Genomic DNA, 21,565 nt, shown 5'->3' with positions numbered 1-21,565 from the left:
TACCTGTGAGGTGGAGGCTGGAGTATTTGTCCCCCTCTTTAGCTTGTCCTTTTCTTGGACCTGATACCGGTATCGTCCCGAATCTATAATAGAGGTTATCTATTGGCTCCTTGGATTTGAGGTCAATTCCTTTTCATATTTCCATAGAACCACCTTTTGATTTTTCGGATTTTAAGAAAATATCATCCGTATTTTCATGTTTTTTTAATTTTCTCTAAAACGGTATAGAAATTTGGAAAAGTACTTATAAACGGAATTAACCATTTTTTTTTGCAGAACAAGCAAACATTTTTATTTTTTCAAAATGTCAATAATAAAAAAGGTTTTTTCCTCATGTAAAGAAAATCCGGGAACATACTGTATATTGCTGAAAAATAGGACCAACTAAACGACTCTCGCTGAAGAAATGCAAGATATTGGATTGCGTTGAAGAGGAAGGAAGGATAAATATTTCTGATATAAAAAATTAGAAATAAAATAAGGAGTTTCCTGGTAAAATCATACACAGAACAAATAAGAAAAAAACAGACCATGTACGAAATAAACAAAATCCTAAATGAACTTAAGGAGAAAAAAGCTGTTTCTGGTTTGATTAAAGAGTATAAGCCAGAATAAAAATCCTAGGAATAAAAAGTATGAGCCAAATCGAAGAGGGACAACTAAACAATGAGGCATTGTAAAGCAAGGAAACAAATGACGGGAGAAACAATAAAAGACCTTTATATAACATAATGACAGACTACAATACACATATATAATATATCCATTAGTTTCCTTTTGCCGAGGAAATATGTATCAGTAAAAATACACAAAGTAAATTTTCAGTACAATAATGATTATGTTAGCTGGCTAATGCATTCGTTTAAAATATATTTTCGTAGCGTTTGTCATAAATGGTAAAATATATTTATTTCATACAGTTCAGAAAAATGATTGCAAAATTTGAGGAATATTTTTGTGAAAATAGCAGCATTCATGGTTTAAAATTTGTAGGAGATAAACGTATTCTTAGAGTAGAAAGGTAAATATTGATATACGATATATCTATTACTAAATCTATCAATCACAATAATAATATTTATTTACAACCACATATATGTAATACTGACATTACTGACTTTTAAAAAATTTGAAAGTGTCAAATTATCTACATTTCTTCCCTCTTCCATTTCCCTCACCAATTTCCCTCATCCATTTCCCTCACCCATTTTCCTCATTCGGTTTTTCTTATTTCTCGCCTCATTTAATTAAGCAAAATATTCTTGTAATATCTTTATTAAATACTTATCTAACATCAACAAAAATAAACAAGAAGATAAACAATATAAATTGAAGATTTTAATACATTTATTTGTTGAAATTAATGGTCAAATTTGACTTATTGTACGCGTTAATTGATATTGTTAAGGGGCCGCCCTGATGATGTGTTTCACTCATTGAGGTTTCACTGCTGCAAAAACTTAACTCCTGACTTGTGCCAGGTCTTATAATGTCAACGAAAGAAGGTAAAGAGTTTGAATTGCTACAGGAAGACGATGGCAATGATGTCGTTGAGGATATCATATTTGTGGTTTTAGTTTGGTTGGCTAAAGATGCATTCACATAACCCTCAGTAGACGCTTCAGCTGTAAAATATCAGCTCCGCTATTTACCAGCAACGTAGCCGCTGTTCGTTTAAAAGCATGACCTGTGTAGGTTTTCGCATTGGGAAGTTTCAAAAAGCTAGCAATTTTGTACAGATAGAATAGAATTGATGATACGTACGGATACTATAGAATTGTATCCAAAGGGTTGATTTCGAGCTTTTCCTAACCCAAGCAGCATTTTGACGTCGGGACAACGTTGTGTCACGCGACCAAACGTCGGGGCGCAACGTCGCGTCGGCACAACCTCGTGCCAACCCTAGTCTGCATTAGTTTGGAGAATAATTTTTGGGTCGAAACGACGTTGGATACCTACGTTGGCTAGCAGCCTAATTGAGTACAAACTGCAACGTTGTTTAAAATCCTAATTCACAGAAATACAAAACTATAACAATATGGCGTCTAAGTCGCGTTTTATCCTAAATTGGGATAATTATAGTAAAAATATTATTTTTATGATTTAGTTAGAGACATATGCCAGATGGCAGTAAAGGAAAACAAAACAAAAGTATTTAAGTATGGAGGATGTTTGAAGATCATAATTATTGAAACACTTTAACCAACTCTGTAACTCGGTACCCAAGGCAAAAAAGTTAAACGCAAACAACTTTATTGATAAATGTATTGTTTCTACTTTGAAAAATACTAATGGGCCTTAAAATCAAAGAAGTTTTAAAAAATTTCTTGAATTTTTTTTAGTAAAATGAGAATAATTTATTCGCAGTCGAAAAAAATTGTTTCCGCGTGTTGTTTCGGGTCAAATATTTCAAGTTAATGTATGCAAAAAGCAGGAATTGCTATTTTAGGAACGAAACATTTTCTTATTCAACAACATGGCGGCTTTCACTTTGTTGCTTGCAGATTAAGATGGAGTAGTTCTAGTAGTCGCCTACTGGACTAATAAAGTCGCAGTTCAGCCTTAACAGGTAGTATACTAGTCGCAAGATTGCCTAATTTAGTCATCATAGAATCTAGCTTGTACCGCCCTCTATATTCTAAATAAACGAGGGAGTGAAAGTATCGGTAATATGTCGATGTATATTTAAATTTAGTTTTATATGTACCTTTCTTACGTCCCATTTTAATTATTTTTTTTTATAAAACCAAAAACAGCACTGAACTGTCTGACTGAACAGAACAATGAAGTGAAAATTTAAGATATAAGGTTATGGTTAAATACAGTTGCAAAAAGGTAGTGCCTCGACGTCCTACCAACGTAAGAATAAGGAAATCTAAACAACGTCAGAATTAGTAAAACAGACGACGTTTGCATAACGTTGGAATAGGTCGTAAAAGTGACGTCGGCAAACTCTTTATTGCCCAACATTGTAACAACGTTGTCCGAATCACCTAAACATCACTTAAGCAAAAAAGGTTACAAGACAACGTTTATTCGACGTCGCAGAAGCTTTTACTTTGTTGTAGTACTAGTTCAACGTCGGCACAACGTTACAACAACGTTTACATTTATTTTAATACGCAAGGTACGGAGCTAAATATTTTTTGTAACTAATCCAACGTTGTGTTTAGTAAACATGTGGTCGCAAGTCGTAAAAATGCTACTTGGGAATCGATATTGAACAAAAAAGCATTATTAAGCGCAACCTAAAACAATGAAAAGAAATATTTAAAAACAGGAAAAGAAAACATTTAAAAAAGGCCTTACTTTAATAGGAAGGAATTCTTGAGGTGCTTTCGTGAGAAAATCCTCCAAGTTTTGCCTGGTAAAAATGCTAGACTCCTTTGGCTTAAAACCTACATTCTGCCGTTTTAAAAAAGCGACGAGTTTGTGATATTTTGATATGTCAGTCTTTTCCCTTAATTCTAGCATTCTCCGTATCATGCTGTATGTATCCCAAAGAGTAGATGGATTTTTCTGCCTTGCCATGTCGCTAAAATATGCCATCAAGACTGTCTCCGAAGCAATATTCTTAGCATTTCCTTTGGCACACCATTTTTCGTATACTTTCAATGCTATTTCATATCGCCTCGTACTTTTCTCTGGAAGAAAACTGGCTTCTGCTCTTTTTGCAACTTCTGTAAGTTCTGGTGGAGTACCAATATTAAAGTAGTCTTCATTATCAGAACTTTCTAACAACATTCTGCCGTTCTGTGTTATATAAATCTGAAAAAGCGAACGAGAAATTCAAAACTGTTACTTAGTTGTTTATTTTGCTGTTGAAGGTTTGCGCCATAACAACCACTGGTACCGGTAACTATAGATATGGAAATGCCAAAACAGAAAAGGACAAATTTTTGCATATTTATTTTTTTTCAAAATAAAATACTGTCCCTATTTTCTAATTAATGATGTGGTTGTAAATAAAATAGTAGACAAACCTCGGAGGAAAGTTTTCATTATTGTCTCGAGTTTTAGTTAATCTCTCCGACAGTAATGAAACACTACCCTCCTCGGTATGTAATATACTATTAATTGAATATCGTTTTGTTCAAATATCTATATAAATGTTAAAACCAGAATTAGGTATAAAATACCTCTTTATCTTAGGTTATTTTGGATAATTGCGGTGGCTAGTGCATTCGCTTCCGGCTATTATTTGATTCAATCCAATTGGGATCATTACAGAGCTAATCCTACTGTAGTAACTATAAGGAAAGATTACAGAAATTGGGAGAATCCATTTCCGGCAGCAACAGCCTGTTTTGTGGATCGTGTAGACAAAGAAAAAGCAAGAATATACATAGAAAAGTAAGTAAAGTGGTATCCTTAATAAAATGTTATTCAGTATTTCTAATAGCACAACTAATAACTTTTTAATTATGCAGACAAAACGGTCTGTCCATATTTTGACAGAGCATTCAATGTATCATGTTACTACTAGAGGTGGGCAAAGATTGAACGAGTCGTTCGTTTGAACGAGTATTAACACTGAATCGTGAGATTCGATTCATTGCTTGCAATCCGGTTTTTTCAAATGAATCGTGGCCAGTACGGATCCATAAGATTTGAACGATGAGCCGTAAAAAAGAATCGTGAGAATTGAATCGGATTACAATGCGATCGTGCGTTCAAAGAGTCATGAGAATTGATTCATTGCTTATAATACGGTTTGTTCAATTGAATCGTGGCCAGCACGGATCCATAAAATTTGAACAATGAGCCGTAAAAAAGAATCGTGAGTATTGAATCGGATCACAATGCGATCGTTCGTTTCTACGGCGTATGCTGCATAAAAAACAATCATCATGGGCATAAAATGCAAACGATAAGAAAGTTATTTACAAGAAAAAAACTTATTTATAGTGTGCTTAGTACGGGAGGTATTTAATTTTCACGTTAATATTTTTGTTAAAATAATATTACCGACTATTAAATGTCGGGACTAAAAAACGAAATTGTGTTTTTATGCAGCTCCAAATAAATATTGTTGGCCTCTGCTCAATGTGATAAAAAAACGGCGTCAGCGATGGATGAATGGATTATAAAATAAAGATCGCTGTCATTTTATATGTAAAATTATACCATTTTTAGCCGACTATATCAACAGGTATGGTAGGCTATTTATTAAGATCGGCAAAAAAGTGTTTTTAATTTCACTCAAAATGAGTTATTTGTGTCATAAATGTCCTGTCCTTCTGTAACACGACTAACTCAAAAACCGCTAAACCGATTTTAATCAAATTTCGCACAAATATAATGTGGCACCCGAGAATCTGGCCATTAGTTTTTGGTGGGCGTGGGGGGTTGGTAATGTTGTATAATCAATATCCTTGGTGACTAAATTTAACAGTAACACACACAGCGGCAATACGTGTTCGATAAGGAAGTGCTAAATTGATTTTTTATATTTTTATTTAGACTAAGATCGAGTGCCGCTGTGCCGCGCTGTTTTTCAATAGCAGTAGTAGTTGTTAATCTTTTTAAGCATTAAGATAGGTTTCGTTTGTTCATGTCGTTTACATACTTTACCGAAAATATAATTTAACTATACCATCTCTTGTGGTATTATTTCACCCTGCATTTCTTGTACAAATCTAACAGGTAAGGGGGTATGGGAGGGGGTTAAAAATTTAAAAAAATCGTAACTCCAAAATTACAATAGCTAGCGAAACGCGGTTTTCAATTTAAGATTAGGAATAATGTTTGCAACAAAATTTGTAATAACATCAAAATCAGTTAAAGTCGCAGTTTTTGAGATATTCCGTGTTTCCGTAGTCCGTTTTTGAGAAAATCCGTGTGGAGCACTCTAAACTCCCATCGGACGCGACCCCAGGTGGCGGATAGGGAAAATAACCGCGGACCAAAATTGGAAAAAATCATTTACTTTGAAACTAAAAGAACTGCCTATCAACTTTTGATTAACATATTTGTATGTATGGGCGTAGTATGGGCGGCTATACGTGCCTCCCGGCGTCAATTTTTTTTCGATCATGCGGTATTATATACTATTTATTATGATTATTATATCGGAATTAAAATATGGCTCTAAAAATATTAAATTGATATTAAGAAGTCATTAATAAATAGTATATACAGGGTCCGGCAATAGTGCGTCTGGCATCTGTAGCTCCTAGAATAAAAAAATTGAGAATTTTGTATAACTGCAGACCTAAAGTATGTACCAAGATGTATTTCATTAAAATATTTTAACTTCTATAGGGTGGCTCAAAAAAGTGTGACTGGATCTGGATGATATTTTTTAAATAGAACACCCTGTATATTATTGTATTTTTGGCTTCCTTTCAGATCACTTTACATAATACTAAGATATGAGTAAATATATTTCGATAGTTTCAGAGATATTAAAAAATAAATCAAAAATATATATTTTTCAGCCCTTTTTAAAAAAATTATTAACAATACAAGAACTATTCTGAAATCTAAACTATATTAGCTATTTATTTTAGACGGTCTGTTCTTACTTTGCTATAAATATGATAATCGTAAATCATACAGGATGTTCAATATTCTACGCCAAACTTTTTAAAATATAAAATATTTTTTCTTTGTTTTTTTAAATGGAACACCCTGTATATTATTTTTTTATTAGATGGAGAGCTAAAAAATGAACATTTTTTGTATTTAAAGTATTTCAAAATTTTTAATAGTTTTGCAGATACACGCCGTATTATTTCATATGGCGCTTGCAATGGTAAAATACGGGAGAAAAATCATTGGGTGACTTTGATAAAAATTTACTGTGGAAAATGCCATATGAAATATAAAACCTCGAATATCTTCGAAACCGTTAAAAATTTTGAAATACTCTAAATACAAAAAATGTTCATATTTTAATTCTCCATCTATTGAAAAAATAATATACAGGATGTTCCAAGTTTGGCGTAGAATTTCGAACAGCCTGTGTGATTTACAATTACCATATTTATAGCAAAATACGTACAGACCATCTAAAGTAAATACCTAATGTATAGTTTTGATTTCAGGACTGCAGTTCTTGTATTATTAATAATTTTTTTAAAAAAGTCTGAAAAATATAAAATTTTTATTTATTTATTAATATCTCTAAAACTATCGAAATGTGTTTACTCATATTTTAGGATTATGTAAAGTGATCTAAAAGGAAGCTAAAAATCCAATAATATACAGGGTGTTCCATTTAAAAAAAATCATTCCGATCCACTGACACTTTTTTGAGCCACCCTATAGAAGTTAAAATATTTTCCTGAAATACATCCTCGTACATACTTTGGGTTTACACCGAAACAAAATTCTCAAGTTTTTTATTCTAGGAGCTACAAATGCTCGACGCACTATTGCCGGACCCTGTATGTATAAATTGGATTGATAATTTAATATTATTAGTAAAATAATCAATACAATTACTCCAGTGTCATAAAGTGATGAAAAATAAATAAAAGAACTGTATATTTCTCTTTCTGGTCCCTTAAGTAATTGTCCTACAAAATTATCGCCGGTAATGCCAGTTACGATTCTTGTTTTAATGAAACGAAAATTGTGCATGTGGTCCGTCCAAATGAACGAATCGTAGAAGTCGATTCGATATGAGAAATTGAATCGTGTGATTCGATTCACTAAAAGTAATCGTAATGCCCATCACTAGTTGCTACTGTGTATTGTGTATACTACCACAAAATTTTTATCACAACGAATGCATTTACAAAATAATTTAATTTTTAATTTGACATTGTTATATTTTTAATTATTTTCTATATATTATGAGGTAATTCAATAATAACGGAAATAAACAGGTATAGTATAGATTAAAAGTAAAGTTTACCGACCTCCTTAATATTATTAGTTTATGATAAAATAGGAAGTAGTTTATATGTGTAACAACCTTTAAAGTAAATATGTAACAGTAAGATTAAAATGCCAAAATATCCAGAGAAATATGTACAGGTTGTCTCAAATTTGAGACTCATCATTTAGATCTCGAAAACTAGAAGAGATACGAGGTCGGTTAAATAATTTTTAAATAGGTGCTGATTTGTGTAATATGATGCTGATCAAAACATTACCTTAAAAGTTTAGAAATTCCGAATACTTCCAAAGATTAAAAAAACGAATACTTTCAATTTTATTTTTATTTTTCTATGGATGTATTCCAACAGATATAACAAAATAAATTTATCATATTCTTCTTGCTCCTTTTAAATTATTGGTAATATAATATTCGTGTAAATATTGTTCCCCAGGGTGGTGCTATCACATTTTCAAACCGACGCGACGCGACGTTTCGTCTTTGAGCCATCATCAACTTTGTTTTTTAAATACGGTCCTGGATTTTTTATTAGGGATTTTATGAGAATTTTAAGTTCCTAAAACTTGTCCTAGAGGCCAATACTCACTCGTATGCCATCACGAGGCAGCTTTATGCATTTATAGACATTACAATATATTAGTTACCGATATGTATTTTAAATGTGGATGGACTGCCAGAAAATAAAAAGGGGCGAAAAGAAATATGTGAAATCTCTATCATTTTTTCAAAAAAAAGAAGAAAATAAAACATTTTTTTGATGATCCATCCGTGAACCATGATCTATAAATAAAAATACATGTAATAATCATTAAACAATATTAATCGTTTTGTTCACTTCATTATTATTCTACCTAATCTTACTTTAAGCTCTGAACCCATTTTATTATTATTATACAGTGCAATCGCGATAATATGAACACAAAAAATTTTAGGTTGTTCATACTAACGGTATGTTCATATTATTGAAGGTAGTAAAAATACATAATAAAATACGGATTAATATTTTTAAAATCGATTAATCATACATCAAAATCAAGTGCTTAATATCTATTAACATTACATGAAACTAATTATTAGTTCTAAAATATGAAGTTATTTTTGACTGAGTTTGTTTGGCCGAAATGTTAGCTAAAACTGCTTTTTCAAGAATGTTTTTTAGAGTTGTAATATCCGATAAATTTATTACGTTTTGTTTAGCCCATTCTAATGATACTGTAAGGGCCTAGACTGCTTCGCTATGTTTAATTGTAATTATTGGCTGTTCCTCGATTTCAATGTCACTCTCATCATTTGAATCCATATTTTCAGCTTCTTCCAGGCTCGCTTCTTCTATCACTGAATCCTTGTTCCATTCTTCAATGTCTACAGCCCGTGTATTCCGCCTATTAAAACGTTTAAAAATTACTACATAATATGTATTAATTTATACTATAGTTAATGACCTAGCGCTTACTTTAGATAAAACCGATTTTTAAACAAAAATGTACAAATGCAAAACTTACAGGCCCTATAGCGCCTAAAAGTGCTATTGTGTCTCTTATTGGGTCGGCAGCTCGTTCTTCAATTAGCTGTTGTCTTATGCGTGATAGAGGTAAGTCGTCCTCATCTAATGCATCCGTAAAGTCAAGAATGTTTCGCCAACATTTTGAGATCATGTCTGGGTTTAGTTTTTCTCATGCGGCCATTAAATGGATCACTGCATCCCTTAACGTAGTTTTCTTAAGGGCTTCACCTACAGTGTCACTTCCAGTAATAATGGAACTAAGAAGACTGTTCCTATAGAAAAGCTTGGTAAGCCTAAGCACATTCTGATTCATTGGCTGAATAAGTGGTGTAACGTTCAGAGGCATGAACATTACAAAGATCATACCATCACTAGATTTTAAATCTGCTGCAGGTGGATGAGACGGAGCGTTATCCAAAAGAAGTACCGCCTTTTCTGGTAGATTTTGAGATCTCAGAAAACTTTTAACCGAAAAAACCGTTAGTACAATAAAGTTAGAAATTAGAGGAGAATAATTTTTATTCTTACCTCTGAAACAAATTGCTGAGAAAAAACAGTTTTTAAAAAGTTCACCAGTCATCCAGGCGTTTTTAATGTGTCGGTACACCAAGGGATTATGAAAGTTTTTGAAACATCTCGGATTTTTTGCAGTTCCGATAAGTAATGGTTTTATTTTATGCGACCCTGAGGCATTGGCGCATCCCAAAAATGTAACTCTTCGTTTGGCCATTTTGAGTCCAGGTGCAGTTTTTTCGGTTAGTGATACATATGTTTTATCAGGTAACAATTGCCAATACAACCCAGTTTCATCAGCATTGTACAACTGGTGCTCATTTAATTCATATTTTTCAATCACCATTTATAGTTTTTCTTTAAATGGATTAATAAGTTCTGGCTGACTTGACAGTTTTTCTCCGGTTATTTTTAAAAATCTTACCCCATACCGTTCTTTAAACCGTTGTAACCACCCATCACTTGCTTTAAAGCTGCTAACTTTTAAACTGGAACTTAAACTCAAAGGTTTTTGCCTTATCATCTCTCCAGAAACTGGCATATTTCTCTCGCGTTGTGCAAGGAACCATTTATAAAGCCGTTTTTCCATTTCTCGAAGTTCTCATTTTTTTAATGTGCATTTTTTTGTTAATTTAGACGCACAACTTGCAACTCTTTCGACAATTCTTTTTTTTTGTTTTTAATTAAACACACTGTTGATTTGGCAATACCGTACTTTTTTGCCAAAAGCGTCATGTCTAACCCTTTATCAACATCTTCTAAAAGTTTCGCTTTCTCATGAAGAGAGAGACATTTTGATTTGCCTTTCACTTTAACCATTTTAAATTATTACAGTTAAAGAGTTATTAAACACTTTATAGACTCTGTTTATGAAACTAGCTGCGTTCACCTCTGTTACATAAATAACAATGAATTTGAACCTCTCTAACAGACACAAAATAGGAAAAAAACAAGATCTAACAAGTTGTTCATATTACCGAGATTTCAGGCTGTTCATACTATAGAGTAGTCAATGAAAAAATTATTGTATTCATATTACGGAGTGGTTCATATAACTGCGTGTTCATACTATCGCGATTGCACTGTATTATATCGGACTCTGTATCTTCGGGCATCTGTAGCTTCTAGAATAAATAAATTGGGAATTTTATTTAAGTGTAAACCTAAAATACGTATGAGGATGTATTTCACGAAAATATTTCAATTTCTATAGGGTGGCTCAAAAAAGTGTGAGTGGATAGGAATGATTTTTTTTTAAATGGAACACCCTGTATATTATTGCATTTTTGGCTTCCTTTCAGATCATTTTACATAATCTTAAGATATGAGTAAATATATTTTGATAGTTTCAGAGATATTAATAAATAAATAAAAAATATATATATATTTCAACCTCCACTAAAAAAATTATTATAAATACAAGAACTGTCCTAAAATCAAAACCATATTAGGTATTTACTTTATATGGTCTATACTTACTTTGCTATAAATATTGTAGTCTTAAATCATACAAGATGTTCAAAATTCTACGTCAAACTTTCTGAAATATGAAATAATTTTTCTTTTTTTGTTAGATGGAGAATTTAAAAATAAACATTTTTTGTATTGAAAGTAATTCAAAATTTTTACACGCAGTATTATTTCATATGGCTCTCTCAACGGTAAAATACGAGAGAAAAATCATTGGGTGGCTTTGATAAAAATTTACTGTGGAAAATGCCATATAACCGCGAATATCTGCGAAACCTTTAAAAATTCTGAAATACTAGAAATACTAGAAATGTTCATTTTTTAACTCTCCATCTATTGAAAAAATAATATATAGGGTGTTCCATTTGAAAAAACGAAGAAAAATTATTTTATATTTTAGAAAGTTTGGCGAAGAATTTTGAGCATCCTGTATGATTTACGACTACCATATTTATATAGGGCTAGGAACCTTGAAAATACACATTACGTAATCATAACTGGAGACTTTAACGCCAAGATAGGGAAGAAGCAACCGGGTGATACAAACTACATAGGAAACTTTGGTCTCGGGGAAAGGAACGATAGAGGAGACATGCTTGTAAACTTTCTCAACAACGAAAAATTATACTGTATGAATACTTTTTATCAAAAACACACTCAGAAAAAATGGACATGGCGGAGTCCAGACGGACGAGTAAAAAATCAAATAGACTTTATCCTCACCAACAAGAATACAATCTGTAAAGATGTCGATGTGTTAAACAGTTTTCATACAGGAAGTGACCACAGACTAGTACGCGCCAAAATACAAATCTATACTAATATAGAAAGGAGAAAATTAATTACCAGATCAATGTTTCCTACAAGGGACGCTCTGCAACTAAATCAGGAAACTTATCAAAAAGAGCTTGAAAAGAGACTAAAGCCACAGACACTCAGAGATCAAGACCCCAACGACATTCTCAATAATCTAAAGCAGGGCATAACTACAGCAACAAAGAAAATATGTAGTAAAATGAAACACCCTTCGGAAACTAAATTAAAACCAGAAACGACAAAACTAATAAGGGAAAGAAGAAAGACTGACAGAGATGCCCCAGAATATGACACCTTAAATAAAACAACTAAAAGAGAAATAAGAAAAGATCTAAGGGAGTATAAGAGAAACCAAATTTTGGAAACAATTGAAAACAATAGAAGCATGAAAGTGTTAAGACGTAAGCAAATGCGCGGAAAACAAAAAATAATAAAGATAAGAAACACATATGGCATTATAACAACAGACAAACATGAAATTAGAAATGAAATACACAAATTCTACGAACAACTTTAACAGTCTGTTATACCAAACAAAGATAGAGTACAAAAACACATCACAAACGTAGGATCAGAAGAGATGCTAGAAATATCAACCACAGAAATTAAATACGCACTTCAACAAATAAAAAATGGCAAAAGCCCAGGAGAAGATCGTATTACACCTGAAATGCTGAAGATGAGCGGAAAACCATTAGTGGATGCCGTGGAAGTATTGTTAAATAAATGTCTGATGGAGGGTAGAATCCCGGATGCATGGAAAAACGCAGAAGTTGTGCTATTATACAAAATAAGGAGATTTTACAAATATAGAGAATTATAGACCAATACGCCTTCTCTCGCATCTATACAAGCTCTTCACTAGGATTATCAACAACCGACTGTCTACGAAACTAGATTCCTATCAGCCAATAGAACAGGCAGGCTTTCGAAAAGGTTTTAGTACCATCGATCATCTACAAACAATTAAAACAGTCATTGAAAAAACAACAGAATACAATATACCTCTACATTTGGCCTTTGTAGACTACCAAAAAGCCTTTGACAGCATCGAAACCTGGTCATTTCTAGCTGCAATGGAGGACGCGAGAATTGATTCCAGATATTATTCCATTATTAAAAATATCTATGATAGTGCAACCTTCCAAGTTAAATTAGATGATGACCTCAAAACAGAAAAAATACTACTCGGCAAGGGCGTGAGACAAGGAGATACCATCTCTCCCAAGTTATTTACACTGGCACTGGAAAATGTCTTCAAGAAATTAGAATGGGAAAATAGAGGTCTAAACATCGATGGGGTACACCTTAGCCATCTGAGGTTCGCAGACGATATTGTCTTGCTGAGCACCGACATTCAAGAACTAAACACCATGCTAAATGAGCTAAATGACCAATCCCAGAAAATTGGCCTTAAAATGAACTTGAAGAAGACCAAGATAATGAGCAACAATATCCATAACATTACCGTTGACAACGTTATTATTGAAAACGTAGACCATTATATATATTTAGGTCATAAAATCAAGCTGGGCAAGGAAAACCAAAATACGGAGATCAAACGCAGGATCCATTTGGCATGGGTAGCATTTGGAAATATGAGCAATATTTTCAAGGATAAAAAGGTGCCCATGAACCTAAAGAAAAAGGCTTACGACAGCTGCATTCTACCTGTGCTTACGTATGGCTTAGAGACTATGGCAATTACCCGAAAAACAGCAGAACAACTACGAGTAGCACAAAGAGCCATGGAAAGAATCATGTTGGGAGTCACCATTAGGGAAAAAATACGGAATACCCACATACGTCAAAAAACAAAATTAATAAATGTCGTTAAAAGAGTGGCAAGTCTGAAGTGGCAATGGATAGGACATGTGGCAAGACAGGATCCAGACCGATGGCCCCAAAAAGTAATCCTATGGAGACCTAGAGGAACAACAAGAAGTGTGGGCCGACCAAAAAAGAGATGGGTCGATGACGTCAGGGCAGTGGCGGGAAGACAATGGATAAGATTGGCTAGAGATCGCGAAGCATGGAAAAACCTAGAAGAGGCCTATATCCAACACTGGATGGAACCAGGCTGAGAAAGAAGAAGATATTTATAGCAAAGTAAGTGCAGACCATCTAAAGTAAATATCTAATATAATTTTGATTTCACGATAGTTCGTGTATTTTTAATATTTTTTTAAGAAAGGTTGTAAAATATATATTTTTATTTATTTATTAATATCTCTGAAACTATCGAAATGTACTTACTCATATCATAGAATTATGTAAAGTGATCTGAAAAGAAGCCAAAAATGCAATAATATACAGCGTGTTCCATTAAAAAAACGCATTCCGATCCACTTACACTTTTTTGAGCTACCCGATAGAAGTTAAAATATTTTTATGAAATACATCCTCATACAAACTTTAGGTTTACACTTGAATAAAATTCCCAATTTTTTTTATTCTAGAAGCTACAGATGCCCGACCCAATATTGCTGGACCCTGTGTGTGTATAATATAATAATAATAAAATGGGCTGAAAGCAAGTAAGATTGTAGTATTGGCTGAGGTATGTAAGATTAAGTAGAATAATAATGAAATGAACAAAACGATTAATTGTTTAATGGTTATTACATGTATTTTTATTCATAGATACGTTCCACTACCCTTTTGATTATAGAGCCTCCGCTACATCACCATACCACTGGTATGTATGCAACTCCGACATCCGCGCCGACCTCCGCATCGACCCTATTTCTAAATATCTTCGAGATAGTGCCTTGAAGTTCTACGAGAAAATCGGTACTATCCCCAATAGTACCCTAAAAATCGTCGACTCCAATCCCGAGGAGTATAGAAACTTCAAATACTCCCATCTAAAAACTATTCTTCTGGACAATTAACTTTGTCTCCCCCCCTTCTCTCAATATAGTTCTCCCAATATCCCACAAATAACACTTCACTTTCTCCCCAATATAGTAGGTATAATAGCTGACTATACTTCGCACCTGGTCCCTGTGAGGTGAACTGTTTTTAGTGGGTAACAATTCCGAGTCCCACACTCTCTAGGGGTTATTTCTATGACCGTCTCTTTCGAGATGGTGATGGAAATGATCACTATTCGTCTATAAAATATTTTTAAACCACCCCCTCACTAAAAAAAACGATTGTAGAGCGGCGAGTGTGTATTACTCGAGCGATATATTCATATAATCTTCGACAAGAGCAATGGTTTTTGCAGTCTTCGACACTTATTGCGACAATAGTCACTTAAGTCACTTTGTAATATTGAAAAATAACATCAAAAAGTAACGATAATTAAAAAATTGCACACTGTTATTGGCAAGTTCATTTCGCTCTTAAAAATTACCCAGGAGATTTGTTGACATGAGCTAAAAAACAAAATGCTCAGAAGAATGCTTTGCTCACGAAATTATAGCACAGGGTGTTTTAAAGTTAGTTAGGGTAAAAAAACACTCTTCAATTAACCCTGTATAATAAGCCATATACTAAAGTTTATAAAAAAAATTGATCTTATAAATTAAAAAGTTTGCTAAAAAATTCATGAAAATAGAACTAAAAATAAAAGAATAATATATAACACTTAAATTTGACGAAAAAAATCTCCGTTGCATTTTTTTGCGTCTGAGTGTAGTTTCTGCGATTCCAATGATGAAAAGCTCGAATTTGGGACATACTGTACAAAACTAGCATGTTTTATTTGTTAACATTTTTTTAGAAAGTTTGGCGTTACCAGCGACAACAAAAAATTCGACTATTATATGAACTTTATAAATATTTTATCAAACGCAACCTATGCAACATTTTCACACCTGGAACCTTATCAAAACGATGGAACTTTATCTAATATAAATATGATCGAACTAGTGACGCAAGTCCATCCTGATCTTAGCGGTATTTTGGTCACTTCCCACACACATGTAAAGGCCGATTGGGAAATGGTGTTAACTGAAAATGGACTTTGCTTTTCCGTAAACTCAGAATTTTCTGACTTACTTTCTCCAAGGTAGATAAAACATATACATTCTTTTTTTCCATAGCAACTGTTACAATTGCCTTATATCTATCAAAAATAATATATAAAATAGTACTTTAAACGCAAAGGTAGATTAAATGATACTTTAATAGCGAGGATAGGTTAAAAACTTTATTTCTTCTCGCATGTTTTTTAATTGCTTCAATTTTTCAAAAATTTTTGTATTCCTTTTCATAAGTTATTCGGGATTTAAATGGAAGTAGTTTGGATATGGCGTTTGTTGCCTCAGCCTGAATATCTGTTGGTAATTTACTTATTTCGTTTGGGGCCATTTCTGGCTCCAATTCAATCAGCAATCGACACGAAAAAGAATTAAAAAATATTGACTCAAAACCATGGTACAAAGAATACAAGGTATGATCGATAGCGGCTCCAATTTCGTTCAGTTCGCGCATACCACCTGTGACGTCACTAGGAAAATAATGAATAAATAAAAAATAAAGAAAGTTGACAGGAGATCTGCATTTTTTGGGATTATGGTTAAGTATTGTTTATTTTTAAGACTTCTTAGTTCGTTTAATTTAATAATTACTAAAACCAGCAGTTTCAAAAATATATTTAAAAATAATAATTATCTATTAACATGGATTTGGACCATAATAGGTAAGAATACTAAATTTATTTCTATATTCGGTATAAAATTGTTTATTAGGTTTTTAGTTTGCGATGTTTATGGTAAATAATTTTTATGTTCATTGCCTCTGAATTCACATGAGGACAGAGATGAGGATATCTATGGAAAAGTAACCACAAGAGGAATTGTTACATCATTTAAAAAATGTTGGGAATTATATTGTTTCCCATCGAAAAGTAGAAAATGCCAATGCAGATGAATGTATTGTAATTGTGATAGAAGGAATTCCAAGGGTGAAGTTTATTATAACTAGTGACCTGTGCTTTTCTTTTTATATGTAGATGTTTCAGGTTTTGAGAACAAATCGGTTGAATGAAACCCAAAATTTAGAGGAAGTATTTGCATACCCAGAATATACATACATACCGTTACTCGCTGACGAGTATTCGACACACATAAAGAAAATGGTCACGCAAGGCGTTTTCTTTCATGAGCTTTTCTGTGACTGAAAAGCCCGATACGTGATGTTATCTGCCTACCGCACTCCGGACATTCAAAAATCTCATTGCTTTGTTGCCTCTCTACTTTTTGGTTGCCGCTGTTAACTGAGTTTACAACCCTTCTCCATTGAGTTCTATTGTGAGCTGCTTTCCCACTCATTCTGCATGTTAATTCCCTTTAAATTTTCGTGGAAAATGTCCTTGTATCTTTTTCAGTTGTCCACCGGCCTCCTCTTACCGTCCACAAGCTCACCAATAAAGCAGAGATTTTGGTATGCGGTTTTCTTGCATTCTGCATATGTGACCAGCCCATCTTAAGCGGGATTTTGTGACCATGACTTCAATACTTTCGCAGTTAGATCTTTCAAGGACCGATACGTTTGAGACATGATGGAACCACCGGACTCTTAAGAGTTGTCTAAGGTGTCTCTGTTGCAACTTGTTCAATGCGTTCATGTCAGTCGACGGTAAGGCACCCAGGTTTCCGCTCCCATATATCATGGTGGGGATTATAATTGCTCGGTATACTGCAAGTTTTGTTTTTTGTACTCAAGTCATGATTGTAGAAAACCCTGTCTTTTAATTTCCAGAATGCTCTTGAGGCGCTACTAATCCTGTGCTTTGAATTTCAGAGTCAATATTGGCCTTTTCCGAAATCAAACTGCCAAGGTAATTGAATTCCGCCACATATTCCGAATAGTTCTTCTCCGATTTTATAGCATTGTTGTGATCTTCCGGGGAGTGCAATATGATTTTAGTTTTGCCGATGTTCAGCTTAAGGCCCAAAGCCTCGTATGCCCAGGTATGTGTTCAACATTTCTTGTAATTGTTGTACCGTGTTTGCAACTAGAGCGCAGTCGTCAGCGTATTGAAGTTCTGTGATAAATTTTGTACGTGTTTTTGCTCTGAGTCTTTTTATGTTGAACAGACCGCCGTCATATCTGTATCTAATGCCCAATCCTCTCTCCTGCAGTTTGCTGTCCACTATAATGGAGAGCGCTGCCATGAATATGTTGAATAGGAGAGGCGCTAAGACACATCCCTGCCTAACTCCTGTATTTGTTAGGAATGGGTCGCTCAGTGATCCATGATGTGACACTCGTGACTTGTTGTTGTTATGGAGGCTTTTACACACTGTAAGAAATTTGTTGGGTACTCCGAACTTTTCCATAATTGCCCAAAGCGCATCTCTGTTCACAGAATCGAAGGCTTTTGTTAGATCGATGAATGCAACATAAAGTTTAGACTGCTGCTCTTTTACTTTTCCTGTAGTTGACGGATGGAGAAATATGGAATCGACAGTGCCGCGGTTGGTACGAAAACCCGTTTGCGATTCTGGAAGAATTTTTCTATATGTGGGTGCAGGCGGTTTGACATTATTTTTGCAGAATTTTTCCGCCGATAGCCAATAGCAGAAATTCCCCGGTAATTTCCACAGTCTGATGCACTTCCTTTGTTCTTAAATATATTCACTATATTCGCATTGCGAAAATCCTGAGGTACCTCTCCGCTTTCCCGCTACGACATCAAAGAGAGCCTTAAGATGACCAATAAGTTCTTTACTTGCACACTTATAGATTTCCGCCGGAATATCGTCACAGCCAACTGATTTGTTGTTTTAAGCGCTGTTTTATGGAGGTCTTTATTTCTTGTTCTGTTATTGGGATGTCTAATACATCGAGGCTGTTATACTGAGGTATTGTGTTTAATGCTTCCATATTGGGGTTGTTTTCTTGGTTAAGGATATGGCTGTAATGTTCTTTCCAGCGATTTCTAATTTGTTCTTCCTCTTTTAGAAGTTCGCCATTTTGAGCCATGATTGGGCAGCTTACCTTCTTAGTTGGGCCGTATACTTCTTTTACAGCCTCGAAGAATTTACGATAATCGTGATGCGTGGCGTACTCTTGAATCTGATTCGCTTTTGTGACCACCAGTTATCCTTTACTTGGCGCAGTTCTCTTCGAAGAAGCGTGTTGTTGGCTGCTTTAAAGTTGTCTACCAGTCTTGGATTATGTGGATTTGCAGTGACCGCCTCGATATGCTCTATGCTTTTGTTCCAACAAAGCCTGTATATGCGGTTGATTTTCGTCAAACCAGTCTGGTTGTTTCTTTTTTGTTCGACTTTCCCAGTACTGCTTCGCTGGTTTTTATGAATCGCATCCCTTAATTGTGTCCAGCCTTGTTCAGCTTCAATACTGAGATTGAAGTTATCGGTGGAAGTGATTCTTTGATAATATGGCTTCCGGAGGCGTCGTCAGCGGTATTGTTGTTTTCTAGACCCCAGTACGTTCAATCTGGTCATGTTGTTTGCTTTTTACAGCGTGGATGTTTGGGTTTTAACTGGATTTTCATTTTTTGAAATTAAAAGTCGGTGGTCAGTGCCGCATTCATCTACTCTAGCTTTAATGAGCCTAACATCTTTTTAGATGCGTCCTTCGAACGATTATGTGGTCCAATTGATGCCAGTGGCCTGATCTAGGATGTTTCCAGGAACCTTTAAACTTGTCCTTCAACATGAACCACGTATTGGTGATGCAAAGATTATACTCTGCGCATGTTGTTATCAAGCGTTCACCATTGCTATTTGCGTTTCCCATTCCATGTTTTCCCAATACGTCAGGCCATATTTCCTGTTGTTTGCCTACACGGGCATTAAAGTCACCTAGCAAGATAATTCGTTCGTGCTTTGGAATTCGTTGAAGGGCATTATGTAAAGCTTGGTAAAATTTATCCTTATCTTCAATTTTAGCGTCAAGGGTGGGAGCGTAGGCACTAATGATGTTGACGTAAGTTTTGTCTGATATGGGGTACCTTAGGGTCATAAGACGTTCGGAGACACCAATAGGTACTTCTGTTAACTTGGTGGCGATTTCGTTTTTGATCGCAATGCCTACACCATGAATTCTCCTGTGTGTTGCGGGATGACCTTTCCAAAGAAGGTGTAATGCTCCTCAGTGAGACTACCTTCATCTGCCAAAGCGTGTTTCGCCCAGAGCGGCAACATCTATATTTAATCGGTGGAGTTCCTGTGAGACCAGTGCTGTTCTTCTATCTGGTCGATTTGAATTTATCTTGTCCAGTAGAGTGCGGACGTTCCACGCCGCGAACGTGAAACATTGATGTTTTTTGTTTCTCCGATGATACGCTCGAGTAGGCACCCCCTCCCGGAGATCCGATTGAGGGGTATTTTACCCTCCGGACGATAATTTTGTCCCAGACTCGAATGTTCCATCATTGCTGCTGTGTGTAAGCTGCGTGAAAAGGTTTAACTGTGGCGGTTACGCTGCCGCACGAAGATTTTGGCTGCAACTGTAGCACGGGATGGCTATGGCACAGTGAGGACTGAGACGATAGTTCCCTTGTGCTACGTTCTCGGCCGGCTAGGTGTATTTTATTACTCCTTTTCCCCAGAAGATGGTAGGTCTGAGGGTTGTATAAGGTTATACCGCCTATACTCGGACGTCAGAGCCTCGTTTGTGTAAACAGGGTGCACCACGTGAAGGTGAGGTTGACTTTTGGGTAAGCTAGGCTATATGTATCGCTTCAATACCCCTTGCAACCCCAGAATATGCCCATCAAGGATTATATAGCTCAAATTTCCTTTGATCGTAGGCAATTATTCAATGCAAATTAACTTTTTAAGTGACTGAAATATTAAATAGTTTACAATCTGGTATATCACTGTAAAACTATATTACTTTTAGGTACAATTAGGGCCACATACACTTCAAAAAGTAGAATATTATTTTATATTAAATGAGGTATTGTACCAACAATCAATTTATATTAATACCGCAGATTAAAAAATAACAGAATAAATAGTTCTTTCTTTTTTATACTACAAAATTAACTATAGAATACAACAGTATTTAAAAAAAGTTATGTCCCGCCGAGATTCGAGAACTCCGGTCTCTCGCTTCCTAGCCCAACTCCTTACGCACTGCTCCACAGTAACTTGCTTAGCGATAATTCAATGACGGTATATAAACAAAAAAACAGGTTTATAACAATACCTTGACGATTTGAACTGGCGCGCGGAGCGTGCTGACCAATAGCGCCTGTTATCACCTGTGACGTAGCGACCAACCTGCGCAATATCATACCTTGTATTCTTTGTACCATGACTCAAAACTGAAAACTAAAGAGACAGCTTTATTTATTTGTCAAATTGCATAGAAACCAATGCCAATCCAGCACAATATTTTTTCTACTCGTAATAAATTCCTTGAAATAATAATTTCTGAATATTTTTTAAAACGTAACTCGCTATGAAAAAAAAATGTTTTATACA

General features: G+C 34.6%; 1 protein-coding gene across 1 annotated transcript in view; it reads left to right on the top strand.

The window, feature by feature from the left end:
* The first annotated feature begins 929 nt into the window (after positions 1 to 929).
* Positions 930 to 21,565, top strand: part of LOC115875198 (sodium channel protein Nach-like) — a 41,426-nt gene continuing 20,790 nt past the window's right edge. Inside the window, exons 1-3 of the mRNA XM_030890602.1 lie at positions 930 to 1,021; positions 4,153 to 4,353; positions 15,883 to 16,170. Of these exons, the coding sequence (XP_030746462.1) occupies positions 930 to 1,021; positions 4,153 to 4,353; positions 15,883 to 16,170 (581 nt within the window). The remainder of the gene's footprint in view (positions 1,022 to 4,152; positions 4,354 to 15,882; positions 16,171 to 21,565) is intronic.

Source organism: Sitophilus oryzae, unplaced genomic scaffold, assembly GCF_002938485.1.
Source record: "Sitophilus oryzae breed Bouriz unplaced genomic scaffold, Soryzae_2.0 scaffold_1353_pilon_pilon, whole genome shotgun sequence".
NCBI lineage: Eukaryota > Metazoa > Arthropoda > Insecta > Coleoptera > Curculionidae > Sitophilus > Sitophilus oryzae.
This window is presented reverse-complemented; position numbering and strand designations above follow the sequence as displayed.